This window comes from Amblyomma mixtum, chromosome 1 (genome assembly GCF_055824585.1).
Source record: "Amblyomma mixtum isolate Tamu chromosome 1, ASM5582458v1, whole genome shotgun sequence".
In the NCBI taxonomy this organism is placed as follows: Eukaryota; Metazoa; Arthropoda; class Arachnida; order Ixodida; family Ixodidae; genus Amblyomma; species Amblyomma mixtum.
The window spans coordinates 326,027,756-326,045,299 of NC_143012.1; the positions used below are offsets into that span (position 1 = coordinate 326,027,756).

The 17,544-nt window shown below is 48.4% G+C and overlaps 1 protein-coding gene across 3 annotated transcripts in view; it reads right to left on the bottom strand.

Moving 5' to 3' along the window:
• LOC149372790 (uncharacterized) overlaps positions 1-17,544 on the bottom strand; it is a 41,458-nt gene that overhangs the window by 8,626 nt on the left and 15,288 nt on the right. For 2 of the 3 annotated variants that reach the window (XM_089567329.1, XM_089567327.1), the window contains exons 2-6: positions 7,860-7,917; positions 7,713-7,801; positions 3,801-3,932; positions 808-828; positions 21-146 (exon numbers count right to left, since the gene is read on the bottom strand). In XM_089567329.1, the coding sequence (XP_089423455.1) occupies positions 21-146; positions 808-828; positions 3,801-3,862 (209 nt within the window). In that variant the 5' untranslated portion in view covers positions 3,863-3,932; positions 7,713-7,801; positions 7,860-7,917. The remainder of the gene's footprint in view (positions 1-20; positions 147-807; positions 829-3,800; positions 3,933-7,712; positions 7,802-7,859; positions 7,918-17,544) is intronic. The other variant, XM_089567328.1, reaches the window with a different exon arrangement.

The window sequence follows — 17,544 nt, forward strand, 5'->3', positions numbered from 1 at the left end:
CATGCATATTCTTTCCATACATGTAGTTGTTTGGAATCTTTGAAGAAGGTTTCTTGAACGACTCGTGAGGAAGCAGCGCCACGTAATGTCCGCCATGCTTGAGGTCTTCCACATCAAGTACCGGGTTCCCTTCAGGAAAACACAGCCTGAAAATGATAGGAAACAAAAAGTCTTTTAGGCTTGGTAAGCTCGTCCCGTAAGTGTAAGGGAATCCTTGTTAGGTTATAGAAATTTGCATGGAGATCATTAAGTGAAGTAATTGCTCAAGTGGCAATTTATATATTTCGCTTAAACGCTATTAGAGTAAAAGCATTAACGACAAGTTAGAAATGTAACCGCCGCTGCTAAATAGTAACTTACAGCTGTATAAGCTAGAAGGTTGCTGAGAAATGGATAACAGAGGGCACAATACCCCATAAATTATGGCAGTAAAACATTTTCTACATCTATGCGTCTGCAGCTACGGAATGCATCAAATGTAGCATTATGATGCAAAACAAATGCGGTAACTATATATCGCACTGTTTTCTCTACGTACTCGTATTTCTGTCAGATACAGAATCACGATAGCAGATTACGTTTTGAATTTTATTCCTCATTTTCATGCTATGGACGAGCACCACTTAACTTTATACGGAGCATGCAGATGAGCAAAAGTTAATTTCTGTCTTGTATTTGAATGTCTTTTACACAAATTTAAAGGCAGTCTAATGCAGTCCATTCTACCCGCATCCAGTGTTTAACGCTGAATTTGATGCACTCAGAGCCGGGCTCATAAAGCTTAATATTTGCGGTTTTAGTTATTACCTGTCAACCATCGCTCCTCGACTGAAATGGGATGCATGTCAAAAAATAAAAAATGCAACTTATCAGCGACACAACCGACACATATTATTGCAAATCTCTTGAGATACATATGCAAGCAGCTAAAATATTTTATTGGAGTGAGGAAAAAATTCGAACCGTGGGTGATAAAAGTAACTATCTCACTTTTTATGGCTAAAGCAATCTTATAGAGAAGTTGCAAGGCACATATCACCCTGGTAATATAAGATAAAATTTTTATCGAGCTGGCGCTTCGCTAAAACAAGCGTACAGCCTCATTCCTGATACCATACAGTGCAAACAATACGATATGAGAGAAGCATACAAGCTCATCCTTGATGCCATACATCTGACCAATGTTTATGTCACCGTGAAGGTTGCTAGCATATGCATAAATTTAATGAGTAGAAACTTCAAAGAACAGAAAAAGTGAAACGCAAAACTTTTAGGAACGTTCACGTACGCGCAAATCGGCAGCAATTGTATATTAACGTTTGTGGGGAACTGCTGCCGACGGGAAGAATCAAAACACTTGAATATCGAACTTCCTTAGCATGATACACAATAACTTCGGCACAATGTCCACAAGGTGCACAAAGTCCTATGATACGCATTGGTGTGAGACCCACTGACCTGTGGACCGAAGATCTACAGACCTTGTCAAACTGTTCCATGTACAGCTAGTTCGTGACAGTACTTGCGCTCTCTTACCGAAGGCCAAAGGCAGAATTGGCTAACGCTAGGGTACTTGTATATGTTTGTTGCGGTGCGGGCAGCCTCTGTCTAAAGGGCCGAAAATTACACCACTCGTTTGGGAGCAATTATTTTTGTGTAAGGCTCGTTAATTGTAATCAGCAACTGGTTTGTGGCACCCCTCATGCTGCTGTATAAACCTTTTCTAATTACCTAGCTGTAAAGTGCTCTAGAGAGAATATTTTTGTGCTGTTTCTTTGAACGTTAAGCCTGGTTATTCGTTCTGCATATCCGTCCATTATTACGTCTCTGTTCCATTGTCTACGCGAGAGGCGGTAGCGAGATTGGTTTCCAGGCGCCATGCTCGCCGTGCTTATTCAAGCCGTTAGAAGGAAAACAGCTGGCTGGCAGCTGCTGCTACTTGCGGCAAAATGCCCAGCTCCTTTACGGAAGAGGGCAGGGGATAGAAAGAGTGCAGAAAAATATAAAATAGCCGAGGTGCAATCAGAGGGAAAACAAAGAAAAATAGACTTAGAACATGCTGCGAAGAAAAACAAAAGCATTATAGCACTAAAAGACTAAATGTTCATGCACAAAGGGTGCTTTCACGCTGTTTGTGCATGAACATTTAGACTTTTAGTGCTATAATGTTTTTGTTTTTCTGTGCGTTGCAATGGTGACTGCGAAAAACATCTAAGACTCCAGGATGGCGACGAGTTGCTGCACATCAGTAACATAACGATGAACTTTTCCAAGAAATTAAAAAAAAAATGTACGTGGCAGAAGACTCACGCTGACAGTCAGAAAGTATTCAGAGGGTGTCGTTGTGAGTGCATTAAGCGAAAACTGAATTAATATGGTACTCTGCTTTGCAGCCATACTTCTACGATTTCCATGGTAGAATGGGTTACACAAAAAGAAAGCGAAGCTAAGCAGATAGGGAATAACATAGAAAAGAAATATGAATTGTAGGTTTTACTTCTAGGAGCTATGAGGGACGCCGTAGAGGGCGGTTCCGTATCCATTTGGATCACATGCGGTTCTTAACGTAGGCTGACATCTCGCAGCACACGGGTGCGTTTTGTATTTCGCCTGCATCGAAACGGCATGATATAGTATGTGGGTTTTATCGTTCCAAAGCGATATGGGCAATGAGGGATGCCGTAGTTGTGGGCTGTATATTCATTTGGATCACATATGGTTCTTTAACGCGCATTAGCAACGAACAGTACACGGGCTCCCTGCGTTTCACCTCCATCGAAATGCAGCCGCCACGGCCGGGATCGAACCTTCATAATCGGGCTCAGCATTTGAGAGCTCTAAGCACTGAGTTACCGTGGCGTGCCTCTATGGAAACGGTCCTATTCATATAACTGCATCTTTTTGTCCTACATGTTATTATAGCTGCCACTCATAAACATTGAAACAAGCGGCATTCTTAACTAAACCACTAACATCCACTGAAGCAAAATTTCTCTGAATGAAATGGTGTAAATTTCGTACGAATGATGTCTGCTTTGTTTATTCTCTAATAGTACCTTTCATGAGTACCCATCAGGGTGGTCCACTGGCTTTGGTGTTCGGCTGCTGATCCCAAGATCGGAGGTTTAGTCCTGGCCTCGGCGTTCGTATTTCGACGGGGCCGAAATACATTCTCAGCGCATGTTGAACAACCCCAGGTGGTATAAATTAATCCGGAGCCTTATAGCCCATGTGTCGCTTTTAGACTTTAAACCCCCGAAATTAAAATTAGTTTCGCCTTGTATGAAATGAACCCTAGCCTTGAGAATGAGAAACATTTTTTCTGAGTTTATGTTGCACAAAACGCACATTCCACTATGGATACGCTTCAGGACATGAAAACTGTAGAAAATACCAGAAAAGAAGCATTTGTGCTCACGCCTGAACACGTGACCAAGTGAGCGACGGTAATTCATTTAATTACAAAATGTAAACAAATTTACGAAGCTAGCAAAGCCTCAGGATAATGCAAACAGTACACATCTTTAAGTGGGCAACGGGGAAAACAAAACGCTAAATCGAAGGTGAAATGTCTGGGGACTAACGCACTCATGTAGCTTCTGTTTGTCGCTCTGTGCCGTTCTTTGCGCGAGTAACTGACCGCTTCATAAGTTATACTGGAAAAATCTGTCAGTTTTTGTATTATGCTAAGCACCGCTGAAAATTTTACGCAGGCAGAAGTTAGTAACGAGAAAAAAGCGTGAGTAAAGAAAGTAAATCCGGGTGAAAATGACAGCGGCAACAACTTCCGACGCGCTTACTTTCTGACGTAGCTCGCTTCCAGCTTCATTCGCTGTCCCACCACTTGCAGAACTCGTATCATGCTGATACGGTCCCTGCCTACTAGAGCGCAGCGTATGGGCGCCTCCCGCGGAGAGTCATTCTTGTGAATGCTGAAAAAAAAAATTGTCCTCTGTAACGATCAAGGCTGCACCTATTGAAGCTAAAGGCAATTATTTTCAAGGATATTAATGCCACATTTCTCGGCAACCACATAGCGCATACGGTTTTATTTTATTTTTTTCCCCCATTCTGACTTGACGGAATTGGAATTATGTTCTTGTAAGAAATATTAATTTCTTTGTAATTTTTTAAAAAACTTTTTAGGAAGGTTCTTCGCTCTTTTCGAAGAATATGCCTGTTAGAGAAAAACGTCTGTTGCGTAAGTGCGTACCACTGTAGTTCAGTATCTTCACATGTCTGCGTAGGTAAAGCCGAAAAATTAATCAGAGCTTTCTGTTTTCTTGCTCTTTTTATTATCGGCGAAATTAACAAAAAGTGTCATCTTGAAGCACTTAAAGACAAAACACACGTCTACTTTTCATTATTGAAAGAAATGACATGCACTGAAATACTTATTTGGTAGCCACCAGCAATTTAATCAATATCAATATCATCATTCTTTCCTCGCTCAGCCAAAGACTGGAACGGCCTTCCACACGACGTCGCTGCGACCACCTGTCCATCCTCATTTTTGAATTGTATAACTGCCATATTTAACGAACAACATCTTTGTACATAAAGTATGTTTTTATCTGTACCCACCCCTTATGTAATACCCCCTAACTGGGGATCTTTAAGGAAATAAAGTGATGTGATGTGATGTGATGTGATGTGATGTGATCAGTTTCAGTTTTACGTTTGTTTGCTTGTAAGTTCGCTTTGTGCTTTCCTGTGTGATCTGTTCTGATTCACGACCAGTAAAGTACTTTCGACGGTGGTTAACCTCACGCAACCATATCCTGAGCTAGCACACGGTGATATCAGAAACGCCATGGAATACCAACCGAAGTCAGAGGATGTTACTCTGTGCCATGCCGCCGTCAATTAATGAATCGACGTGTCTAAGCAACTGGGAAATGAGTATTTTAATAAAGGCATTCCTTGTTGATCGCTGCCGGATGACGTTGTTGAACGGCTCGTAGGCATCCTGAGTTTGCTAAGGGAGACACCTTTTGAGAAGCCCTGGCTGAGCTAATGAGTTAGTGTTTGAGCACCAGTTACTCGTTCTTCATATAGCTCATGTACAGGTGTGTACCTAAGTAGACAGAGAACGTTATTTTATTCTAAGTGCAATGACGCCTTGCCTGCACTGGAAATCAAGAAACAATGTTTGTCCATGAGAGCGTGCACTAGTGTCCAGTACCAGCGTCCACTTACCACAGCTGTAAATTTCAATTAAGCAACCCGCCTTGAAAAACGTTAGAATACCATAGCATGCTACGTCTACGTTTGTCCGCAATGTACATATGCCAAGTATCGGGGCGCTTCGACCACAGTCCATCACAGTGGTCGTTGTTGCCAGCCACCATGTGCAACTACGTAGCGCATGAATCCTTGCGCATACTTTGTAACCTTCCAACGAAAAACAAAGAAAAGTTTGCAAAATAACCACACAGGAGTGAAGGAATTCCATCGCCTCAGAAAAGGTAAGAGGAGCATGACGTAAACTATTCCAGCGTTCAATAAAACATGCCATGTACTTTTTTCATTTTTATTTTAGCTGTTTAAGAATCAGCTGAGCTCACAAAATTTCCTCGTTTTTTCTTCGGCATCGTTTTTTTCGGTAAAATTTCGATTGAATTAAAGCTGGAAAGAAACCAAGCGTACCCCTCGCTACTTGGTTTTTGATAACGCAGCTCTTCTGGCTCTACTAGGGAGCGAAAAGCATAAAAATAACTGAATAATGTTCAGGAATATTTCAGCATTAAAAGGTTGTCGAAACTCAAAGATTGACACTCTCTTTTTCAGTTTAGCCGACCATTTCTTATCCAAGGCCTCAAACTGAGGCCGGCAGGATCTTGTAAAAAATAAAATATATAAATAAAAGGGAAGCTTCCCCGCAAAATGGAATGTTTACTCTCTGTTTGAAACGAACTGATTACCAGCATGATAAATAAGGAAAATCAGAGATATAAAAGCGAAATTTAAGGTACCTAACTTTTGTCCGCGACTAACGTACGCTGTACTGATCACGCACACGGCGCTTTACAATCTTTCTTGCGGAAACGGTTATAATTAAGTTGCTAGCATTGAAAAAGGCACTTTTACTGCGATAAAGGCTTGCGTTATGGTGAATGTAGTTGACCGAAAGTGTGGTACTTACTGCAGACAGAAAAATACCGCTGTACTAGTGAACTGAAATATGGACTGTGACAATATCAGATATCTTCTAGAGGATGCAAGGTTTGACGCATATTCAAGCAGAGTGATCAATTAATCACTGGGATGAGAACACTATTTTGAGCTATGAGCATAAACCATGAAAGTAATCGTCAGGAACTTCATGATGACCTTGGTTCAAGAATGGTTTTGCTTATTTTGCTTGGATGCTGGGATGGCGAACATTCGGTTTTTACTGTTTTGTGTGGTGCAAGTTACGGTTATGAGTTGCGGTGGCTCACGTACGCGACTTTGGATTTTATTCGTATTTCTATGAACAAATAAAATTTTCAAGGAGTGTTATAAAGGATGGCAGAAAGATAGGCGCCTAACGACATAGCCTGGCGGAGACGTCTACTGAATTAGCATATGCCTGCTGCACAAGTTCAGTTGCACATATACGGAGCAAGATGACGCCAGCATCTGCCACTGCTCGTGCATAGGAGGCATACGTTAATCCAATGCTGTCTACGCTGATACGCCCGCTCTACACTAAAACTTTATTAAATAGGTGAATTGGCAAGTGAGCATTGCTCGGTGAGACTCTTACTGAACCCATGTGCTGATTAAGCCCTACATTAGGTGTGGATAACTTCGCCTACTCTGCGTCATGCATATTGATGGATAGTATTACTTTATACTGAGGTTTGTTTCAGCGTGTATTCATTTCTTCTTGTCTAACAGCTAGAGAAGACTTCCAACGCCCTTTACTGCTTGGCACAGAAGGTTTGACAGTAGAGGGAAAATTCTTCCAGGGCTTTCCTTTTCGTCTTTGACAAAATGGTAACACGACAGCCATTAAAAAGGCGCAAAGTGGACGGTGCACAGTAGAAGGGACATATACATGAACGCTGTCTCTTCTTCCACTCGGTGTTCATTTTGAGCTGTTTTAATAACGAATAACCACGAACCTTCCCAAACGCCTAACACAAGAGTTCGCGTCAAAACTTATGTGTAGCACAATGCGCAAAATAAAATAATCAGCAAAAATATAGACAATAATTTGGAAGGTTTGTTCTAAAGAAAATGTTATACTCATCTCCACCTCCCAACAGTACAGAACGGCGGCTCTACTGCTGTACGCTGATGTCTCTCCGCCGTTTACCCCGGAGGTGCTTATATGTCTATTGCTGCGAGCCCTACGTATTTAGTGGGATTTCCCATGGTGAAGGAGATTTCTATTCAGATAGTAACCATCCATTACCAACTCCACCAGTGTAATAAAGGCTACACAGTTTTCTCAAATGTTCTTTGTAAAATGTTATCCCGGTTTGGAGAACATTATTCTTCAGCTACAATGATTTTGAGAAAACTGATAGCTTTCCTTGTATTCAGCTGGCTGTTCTCAGCTGGTTACTGATGTGAATTTACTCGCTTAATTACAATCTTCTTGACTTTGCAGAAATACCTTTAGTGCATTGCAATACAAAATATAAATGTCCCAACACAACACAGCGCTTGCTTTCTGAATGAAGTTTTTGGGAAACTAATAGTAGCATGCGGATACTCACAAGACAGTAATTGGTGCTTCGAACCGGTTGAGCTTATTCAGTGTGGGAAGACCAGTGCTCTTTTTTGAGTTCTGTTGCAAATTTTGAGCCTGAAAAAAAAAATAACATTTTTCAAGAACACATGTTAGAAGAGCTCATGGAGAATACCTTTGCGTTCCGCTTTCTTGCCTGGTTTAATCTTCCGAGCTGGTCAATATCCGGGTACCTAGAAGGCAAAAAAAAAAGAATGTTTAGCATCGAATGCACCTAACTCAAGATGAAGAAGAAAAAAAGGTCGTCGGAAAGGTTCTGAAAAAATGTATCGACGACCCACATATAAAGCCTATTTATATTTACTTGGCACTTCCAGTTATGGCCCACGGACTGCACTTAATGCGAATTAAATGAACTTACAAAAATGTAATAGAACAGCTGCGGAAGTGAATACCATGTCGGGTCTTTACTGTCAGAAAGGGTTTTTATTGATGCGAAAGAATTATATTCCACATGTACTCTTGTGCGATATCTAGTTTTCTTTTTTTTAGCACTCGCAATACAAATTATGTTGGCCCTTAGAAATAGCAGGGCGTCCAGCATGAGAGGCGCCGGGGTAACATTTAGGGCGCAGGTTGTCCCTGTTTTTCTCGTTTTGAGCCGCTAATCTGTGCTAACGCAAATGTGTTCGGCGGCAGTTCACTGCTGATAAAACCAGGTTGAAAAGAAGGAGCTGCAGAGGAACTGCGCTGGTTAGTGAGGCAGCAAATACCTGAACGAAATGTGCCATCAGCAATCTGGTCGCCTAAGTAAACCGATCTCGACGAAACTCATCGCACCGTCTCTGCTTGTTATAACTTGCGCTTACAAGCGAGTAAATGCCATGTCTGCAGCCACTCGAAGCATTTGCAGTGAGTATACATAGTTCACTCCTCTCCCGAAGTTCCTCTCCCTGGCCTGTGCGACAACCAAAACGCTAATCCCTGAATACAAAGTTCTAGTACAAATGTACTAAAATCAAAATCTCGCTGAAGATGACTGCGGAGTAGAACAAAATAGGTAAGAAAGGAAGTGCTGCCTTCGTAAGGGGCCGAGGTCATTTTTCCGAGTTACTGTTTAGTGTGAACGCGCGCATAAGCCAGAATGAGCCAGGCGCTTTCTCCGCGGGGAGCTCACGTGTTCTGGGATAGTGCTCTAAATTGAAAGGAGTCTGTCGTCATGTTAATGAGCCGCAGTAATGATACTTCGAGGCAGTGTATATACATGAACACTCGGCCGCGTACAAAAATGGTACGCTGATCGATGGAAACAAGTGAACGGTGTGTGGTAGAGGAAGGAGCGTATGTGGGGAGAGTTGACGCAATATCATTTTTGCTCCGTGCGAACTTCCAACAATGACGAAACGGTAGATTTTGGAACAGACTGCACCGCCTTCTGGTTAGGCGTAATGTAAAATGTAGCGTTTTGCTTCAAGAAATATCTTGTGTGCAGCACTGATGTAAATTTTTTTGTTACTCATAGTTTCACTTTGGAGGTTTGCCACGAAGAGCATCGAGAACGGAAAGTACGGCGCTGTAAGCTGGCGATTCTGCATTGCATGTATAGTGTAGTAACGATGCAGGCGTCACGGGTTTCTAGTCTGCTGTAATCCTGCTACACATTCGCTAAACTACGCAGAGGAAACAACATATTATATATATATATATATATATATATATATATATATATATATATATATATATATATATATATATACCGGGTGTCCCAGCTAAATGTTACCAAACATTTAAAAAGGCGATGTTAAAAAAGAACGGGGGAGGGTTGCGAAGGACAGGGGATATATATATTGTCACGGATGGGTCCTTAATCACACAGGCTAGGCGCAAGCCGCCAACAGAGAAGCAGAGTCCCAGCTCCGAGAGCACGCGAGTTCCTCACTTCTTCGTCCTTTCGGCGCCGCTCGGGGACACCTGGCGGCATTATTCCCCCTCCCCAAAAAAGGAAGCAAAAACGTGGGCGCACATTGAGTGAACGGGAGGAAGTAAGCAAGTGAACAAACGGTCACATGCCGCTCAACGGCTGCAGGCACTAATAAAAAGAACACGCGGAAGAGGCTACGTTCCTTACTGTGTACAGTAAGGCTTCATGCGCAGTACGTGCACGACCTCAGGCTGAGGTCGACGGCGCGAACTCGGTAGAGTGCCATCGGGGAGGACTTCATACGTCACATCCGTGATACGGCGCAACACTGTGTACGGTCCAAAGTAGCGGCTCAGGAGCTTCTCCGACAGACCTGGGCGACGTACTGGGGTCCATACCCACACTTTGTCGTCGGGGTGGTACTCTACGTGTCGATGTCGTTGGTTGTAGCGTTTTGCATCCGTGGCCTGCTGCCGTCGGATGTGCATACGGGCCAGTTGCCGGGCTTCCTCTGCGTGCCGGGTAAACTCCTCGGCGTCCGACGTGAGCTCCTGGTCGTCAGGGGCGCACGGAAGCATGGCGTCGAGCATTGTCTGTACGTCACGCCCGTAGACGAGGCGAAACGGCGTAAAGCGAGTCGTGTCCTGAAGCGCCGTGTTATAGGCAAACGTCACGTATGGGAGGATCTCGTCCCAGGTCTTGTGCTGTACATCGACGTACATGGCGAGCATGTCCGCTAAGGTTTTGTTGAGGCGCTCCGTGAGCCCGTTTGACTGCGGGTGGTATGCAGTAGTCTTGCGGTGGGTCGTGTGACTCAGCTGGAACACCTCGTGCAAGAGCTGCGCAGTAAACGCAGTGCCTCTGTCGGTGATTACGGAAGACGGGGCGCCGTGTCGTAAAACGATGTGGTGTATGAAGAAATGCGCGATTTCCGAGGATGTACTGCGCGGCACCGCCTTGGTTTCCGCATAGCGCGTCAAATAATCAGTCGCAACTATAATCCACTTATTGCCAGATGCTGATACAGGAAATGGGCCCAGAAGATCAATGCCGACTTGGTCAAAAGGTGTGCGAGGTGGTTCAATTGGATGGAGCAAACCTGCAGGCTTTAGCGGTGGCGACTTACGACGCTGGCACTCACGGCAACCTCTGACGTAGCGATGAATGGTCGCTGCAAGTTTAGGCCAATAATAGGCCTGACGCACTCGGGCGAGCGTGCGTGCAAATCCCAAGTGGCCAGATGTGGGCTCATCATGACACGCTGAAAGGATGTCGTCGCGGAGGTCTGATGGTACGACTAGGAGGTAGGTCCGGACACCGTTACGTGAGTTTTTCTTGTAGAGTACGCCATTGCGAATACAAAAAGAGGACAGGTGGCGGGAAAAGGGTCGAGGTACGTTGGAAGCATGGCCCTCTAGGTGATCCATGACAGACCGCAGGCCAGCGTCAGCACGCTGCCTTGCCACCAAGTCCGAACTGCTGACCACACCTAGGAAACGATGGTCGTCCTCTGCGCTGTCATCAGCTTGCTCAACGGGTGCGCGCGAGAGCGTGTCGGCATCTTCGTGTTTACGTCCGGACTTATAGACAATTGTATAATCAAATTCCTGAAGGCGAAGGCTCCAGCGTGCCAGGCGGCCTGATGGGTCCCGGAGATTGGTCAGCCAGCACAAGGAATGGTGGTCTGTGACGACTTTGAAAGGGCGACCGTAGATATAGGGCCGAAATTTCATCGTGGCCCAGATGACGGCGAGGCACTCCTTTTCTGAGGTGGAATAGTTGATTTCGGTGCGCGAGAGTGTGCGACTTGCATACGCGATCACACGTTCCACGCCTTCTTGATGCTGAACGAGGACGGCACCAAGCCCAATATTGCTAGCGTCGGTGTGTATCTCGGTAGCAGCCTCCTCATCAAAGTGAGCAAGCACAGGGGTAGTGTGCAGCCGTTGTCGCAGCTCTGTGAAAGCAGCCTCTTGCGCGGCAGTCCAGACGAACGGTGTATCTTCACGCGTTAAGCGGGTCAAGGGTTCAGCGATGTTGGAGAAGTCTGCGATAAAACGGCGGTAGTAGGCGCACAAACCCAAGAAGCGCTTGAGCGCTTTCTTTGTAGTAGGACGGGGAAACTCGGCTACGGCGGCAGTTTTCTCGGGGTCGGGTTTTACACCGTCGGCGCTCACAACATGGCCAAGAAACTTGAGCTCTTTGTAGCCAAAGTGGCACTTCTCGGGTTTAAGTGTCAAGTCGGCCAACCGCAGGGCATCCAGCACGGTCCGCAGTCGTTCAAGGTGTTGGTCGAAGGTTTCTGAAAACACCACCACGTCATCTAGATAAACTAAACAGGTTTGCCATTTGAGGCCAGCCAGGACAGTGTCCATCATGCGCTGAAACGTCGCAGGCGCTGAACAAAGGCCGAAGGGCAACACCTTAAATTCATATAGGCCGTCGGGTGTGATGAAGGAATTTTTGTCGCGGTCACGTTCATCAACCTCAATCTGCCAATATCCACTCTTTAGGTCGATCGATGAAAAATACTTGGCGCGGCGAAGTCTGTCGAGTGAGTCGTCGATGCGAGGCAGCGGGTAGACGTCCTTTTTCGTTATGGCGTTCAGCTTACGGTAATCGACGCAAAAGCGCAATGTCCCATCCTTCTTCTTTACCAGAACAACAGGCGACGACCACGGGCTCTTAGAAGGCTGAATTATGCCGTCTGTAAGCATCTCCTTCACCTGCGTTTGGATGGCGTCGCGTTCCTTCGGGGAAATGCGGTACGGCTGCTGTCGTATGGGGCGAGCATCATCGGAAGTGATGATTCGATGCTTTGTGACCGCCGTTTGCCGCACTTTCGAGGAGGATGCGAAGCAGGTTTGGTATTGAAGCAGTAGGGCGCGTAGGTCGCGCTGTTGAGTGGCTGATAGCCCGGAGCTAATATCGATGCGATCCAGGGACGTCTCCGGTTGTACCATGCCCTCGGACGCAAAACACTCAGTAACATCTGCCAATTGGTCGGCGCACGCTATGGCAGTAGCTCGGAAAAGGCGACGAGGTTCGTTGGTAAAATTAGTAATCAGGAGCTCCGACCGACCGTTATGGAGGTGGACAAGGCTTCGGGCCGAGCAAATGCCGTGTGTCAGTAGCAAGGAAAGGTTGCCCTCGGCGACTGCAGGTCCATCACGTAGCCTATCATCGCATTCAACTCTTGCAAAAACACTGGCGCGCGGCGGGATCAAAACACTCTCAGTGGAAATACGAAGGGCGGAGCTGCGTTGACGAACATCGGAGGTGTTGTCGGCTTTCGCTCTAGAAAACGTAACGGTTCTGTTCCGCAGGTCGATAACGGCACCATTCTCACGGAGAAAATCTACGCCCAAAATCAGGTCACGAGAACAGTCGCGGAGCACCAGGCAGCTCACTACGAACGTCGAATCGATGATCTGGACCCTAGCCGTGCACTGTCCAAGCGGAGTAATGATATGGCCCCCCGCCGTCCGGATCTGCATGCCAGAGCAGGGAGTCGTGACTTTCTTCAGAAGCGCTGCCAATTTGCCACTAATAATTGAAAACTCTGCTCCTGTGTCCACCAACGCGCTAATGCTGTGACCGTCGAGAAGCACGGGTATGTCGAGTGAGAATCGCTCCTTTAGATCACCGGCTGTCGTCGACGTCGACAAAGCTCTATCATCGAATGTCGGCGTCGTCAGGGGGTCCTTACAGCATCGATATCCAGCGACCACGCCCCCGGAGGTCGCTGTCTTCAGTTTTCCCGGCGAGGACTGGGCGAGCGGTCCGCTGCCGTTCGCGAAAAGTTCTGCGGATTCGGTGAAAATGATGACCGGCGAGGGGACGGCGATCGGGACTGACGGCGCGCCGTGGACCACAGTGGTTGCTGCGTTACGTACTCTTCAATCGCAGGGGGCCGTTGACCAAATCGGGGTCTTGGCGCATCGGGGGAAAAACCCTGCAGGCCAAGTTCACGATATGGGCACCGCCGGAACAGGTGACCGGGCTCCCCACAATGGAAACACAAACGTCGTCGGTCTGGGCCACGCCAGACGTCCGCTCTGCGCAGGGATCGTCGGTCACTCGGGATGTGCTGCACTGGCTGCACGGAGGGTAGCGGGACGTCGTTATGGGCTTGAACAAACGCCGTTGCATTTGGGGGAGGGCGTCGTAAAGCGTCAGCATACGTCGGGCGGCAGTAGTCCGTCTGGATAGGCTGTGTAAATGCCGCTGGAGTCGGGGCAGGGCGTCGCAGAGCTTCAGCGTACGTCGGGCGGTAGTAATCTGGCTGTACTGGCTGTGGTTCGCCGCGTAGTAACTGTGGCCTGACAGCCTGCTGCACCTCGTCGCGGATAACGCCCATAAAGGAGCTGGCCGTGGTCTGCGACGTACCACAGATCTTCTGCAGCTCCTCACGGACGACAGTGCGGATCATGTCACGGAGGAAGTCGGTATTGCTGTTGAACGCCGGGAGAGGCTCCGTTATAGAAGCAGCAAGGACTGGCCGGTCGTACGCGGTGGAACGCTGCCGGAGAACCTGCTCCATCGTGACAGCCTCTGCTAGAAACTCGGCAACAGTGCTTGGGGGGCTGCGCACGAGGCCGGCGAAAAGCTGTTCTTTCACACCACGCATTAGGTGGCGCAGCTTTTTGGCTTCCGACATGGCTGGGTCAGCCCGCCGGAAGAGACGCGTCATGTCTTCGACGTACATGGTAACCGTTTCATTGGGCATCTGCATGCGGGACTGTAGGGCGCGTTCAGCTCGCTCCCGACGATCAGCGCTGACATACGTGGCGAGCAATTGACGTCGGAACTCATGCCATGACAAAAGAGCGTCCTCACGGTTTTCGTACCACGTCCGAGCACCGTCCTCCAAGCTGAAGAAAACGTTCCTCAGTTTGGCGGCGTCATCCCACTGGTTGAATGCGGCGACCCGTTCAAACTGGAGGAGCCAATCTTCCACGTCCTCCAGCTGAGTCCCGTGAAAGGATTTTGGTAGCCGTGGGTTTTGGAGGGTGTAGTACGCGGCGCCTTGCATGACTGGTTGAGGGGCAGGCGCCGAGGTAGTGTCAAATGGCCTGAGCTCAGGAGGCAGCCGGCCAGGTGGCGAGGTAGTCTCCAACAGCCTATGCTCAGGGGGCAGTCCTAGATTGCCGCGACTGACCCGATGCACTGGCGTGTCGATAGGGAGAGGTCTGGGGTCCTCGGTGTTAGGAGGGGTGTGCGACATATTCCAGGGCGATGTACCCAGCGCACTCCACCAGAAATGTCACGGATGGGTCCTTAATCACACAGGCTAGGCGCAAGCCGCCAACAGAGAAGCAGAGTCGTTGTTGTTGTTGTTGCCTTGGTGGCATGGCACATACCCACGACGGGGGATTGGCCAGGGTTCAGTGACCCAGCTCCGAGAGCACGCGAGTTCCTCACTTCTTCGTCCTTTCGGCGCCGCTCGGGGACACCTGGCGGCAATATATATATATAAGAGAAGGGGAATGAGGGGCTCGTTATAAATATGAGAGAAGCCAACAGCCACAGAAACCAACGGGCACAGGTTTTTAAAAATTTATTTTGCGGTCTTGATCAATTTATAATATTACTGAATATGTTACCGCTTAAAGCTAAATGATCAGAAAAGGAGAAGAAAAAACAACCATATGCCGCCGGTGGGATCCGAACCCACGACCTCCGAATTACGCGTCCGGTGCTCTACCGCTGAGCTACGGCGACGGCTGTGAAATCTTCTGCTTTCGGGGGTATATATGTTTGCAAATAACCTAACCTTGGGAGTGTTCACCAGCGCCACCCACGTTCTCAAGCGGCGGACGTGGCACGTCCTGAGTTACCGCTGATGTGACGTAGAACGTCATCGAACGGCGGGGGTGGAAGCTGTGTGAGAACCCTCTTATGCTTCCTAAGGCGTCAAGGCTGCCAGAACCGAGGCCCTCGCTAAGCAATTAAGCAAACAAGAGAAGGGGAATGAGGGGCTCGTTATAAATATGAGAGAATATATATATATATATATATATATATATATATATATATATAGCGCTGAAACTGCTTCCCTATCACGTGGTGCTTTTTGTATTTCGCGGGCTTACTTTTAAGGCAAACAGAAGAAGCTGTATCATTGGTACTTGGCGGGGAACACTGCAACCGGTTATTTTTCTATGGGAGCTACAATTCCTGCATTGACACTTTCTTCCTCAGGGCAATAATTAAAAAGTTAGCTAATTAGCCTGTGCTAATTAATTACGTTTGCATAACAGAAACATACTGCAGACTAGGACACGCGACTGGCAACAACACACTCAGTTGGTCTCACTGGGCTAGGGCACTTCGTCTTTTTTAAAACCTTGGTTACATTTAGCTGGGACACCCTGCATATATATATTGCCGCGTCTACAACAATAGCCGCTCGGCGGCTGTTCGGCACGCAGCTCGTGCGCCACGCGGTTCGCTGCTGAAGAAGACGAAGCTCGACGTTCCATCCTGGCCGTCTCGGTGCGCGCTGGCATCATCTCGGTGTTAGCGTTCCTCTGCCGTCTGGACGCGGCGCTACCTGTACCAACTGCTACGTGACACTGGTGGAGGTTGCGGGCTCGACGTCCCATGTCCAACACCTCTTCAGACAGCCGCTCATCGAGTCCTGACCAGCTACCCCTTGTCTGCACGCCCGTTCACCGCAGCAGCCGCCGCCTCCTGGGACTGGTCCCAGAGTTTGGTCTCCTCCCACAAGAGGCACGCACTCATCGACCTGGTGAGCATACCACCATGGCTCAGGCTAGCGCTTCACACTTGACGCTCCAGCAACCCCGCGTGCCAGCCAGCTTCCATGGCGTCACTTTCGAAGACGTTGAAGACTGGCTTGACCAGTTTGAGCGGGTTGCCGATTTCAACCAATGGAGCCCTGCGCAGAAGCTGCGGAACGTGTATTTCGCCCTCGAAGATGGAGCCAAGATTTGGTTCGAGAACAGGGAGGCCGATCTCCAAAGCTGGGATACCTTCCGCCAGCAGGTCCGGGACACCTTTGCTAGCACGGACCGCCGGGATCGTGCGCGGCGCCTCCTGGACGCTCGCGTCCAAAAGCCTAATGAGACAGTTGCCATGTTCGCCGAGGACGTGACCCGTCTTTGTCGGCGCGCTGACCCAGATATGGCGGAATCCGCGAAGCTCCGCCACCTGATGCAAGGTGTGAAGGACCAACTCTTCGCTGGTTTGGTCCGGAATCCCCCGCAGACGGTAGCCGACTTCATCAAAGAGGCGACCGCCATTGAGCGGGCCTTGCATCAACGCTACCGCCGAAATGACTCCTTGTGCGGTGAGCCAAGCGCCAGTGCGGCTTCTTTGAGCGTGTCCAGCGACAATGCGTCGCTGCGTGAGCTCATACGCGCCGTGGTCCGTGAAGAGCTGCAGAAACTGACCCTTGCCTCGTCTGACCCGACGGCTGCGGCTCTTACCGAGGTTGTGCGCGACGAGATTCGTCAAGCATTTTCACCGCCTCCTCCAGTCATGCCGGAGCCACGCCCCATGAGCTACGCCGCGGCTCTCCGTTCCGAGTTGCCACCTGTGCAATGCTTGCCGTACCACCCGCCGCCGCCAACCGCTCCGCCACCGTCATTCTACCAGCGGCCTCAGCGAGGACCTGCCATGCGCCCACCGGCCCGGAAGGCGGCTGTTTGGCGCACTTCTGATCAGCAGCCGCTCTGTTACCATTGCGGGGAAGCCGGCCACCTGTATCGCCGTTGCCCATACCGTGAAATCGGCCTCCGGGGTTTCCCACGTGACGCTCCTTGTCCCCGTTTCGGTGAGCGACCCCACGAAATAGAGGAGTACCTTGCTGCCCATGACACCACCTCTAACCGCCGACCCCGATCTCCGTCTCCCGCACGCGTCACGTCGCCCAGCCGCCAGCCTTTCTCAGATGGACTGCGGGGCAGGTCTC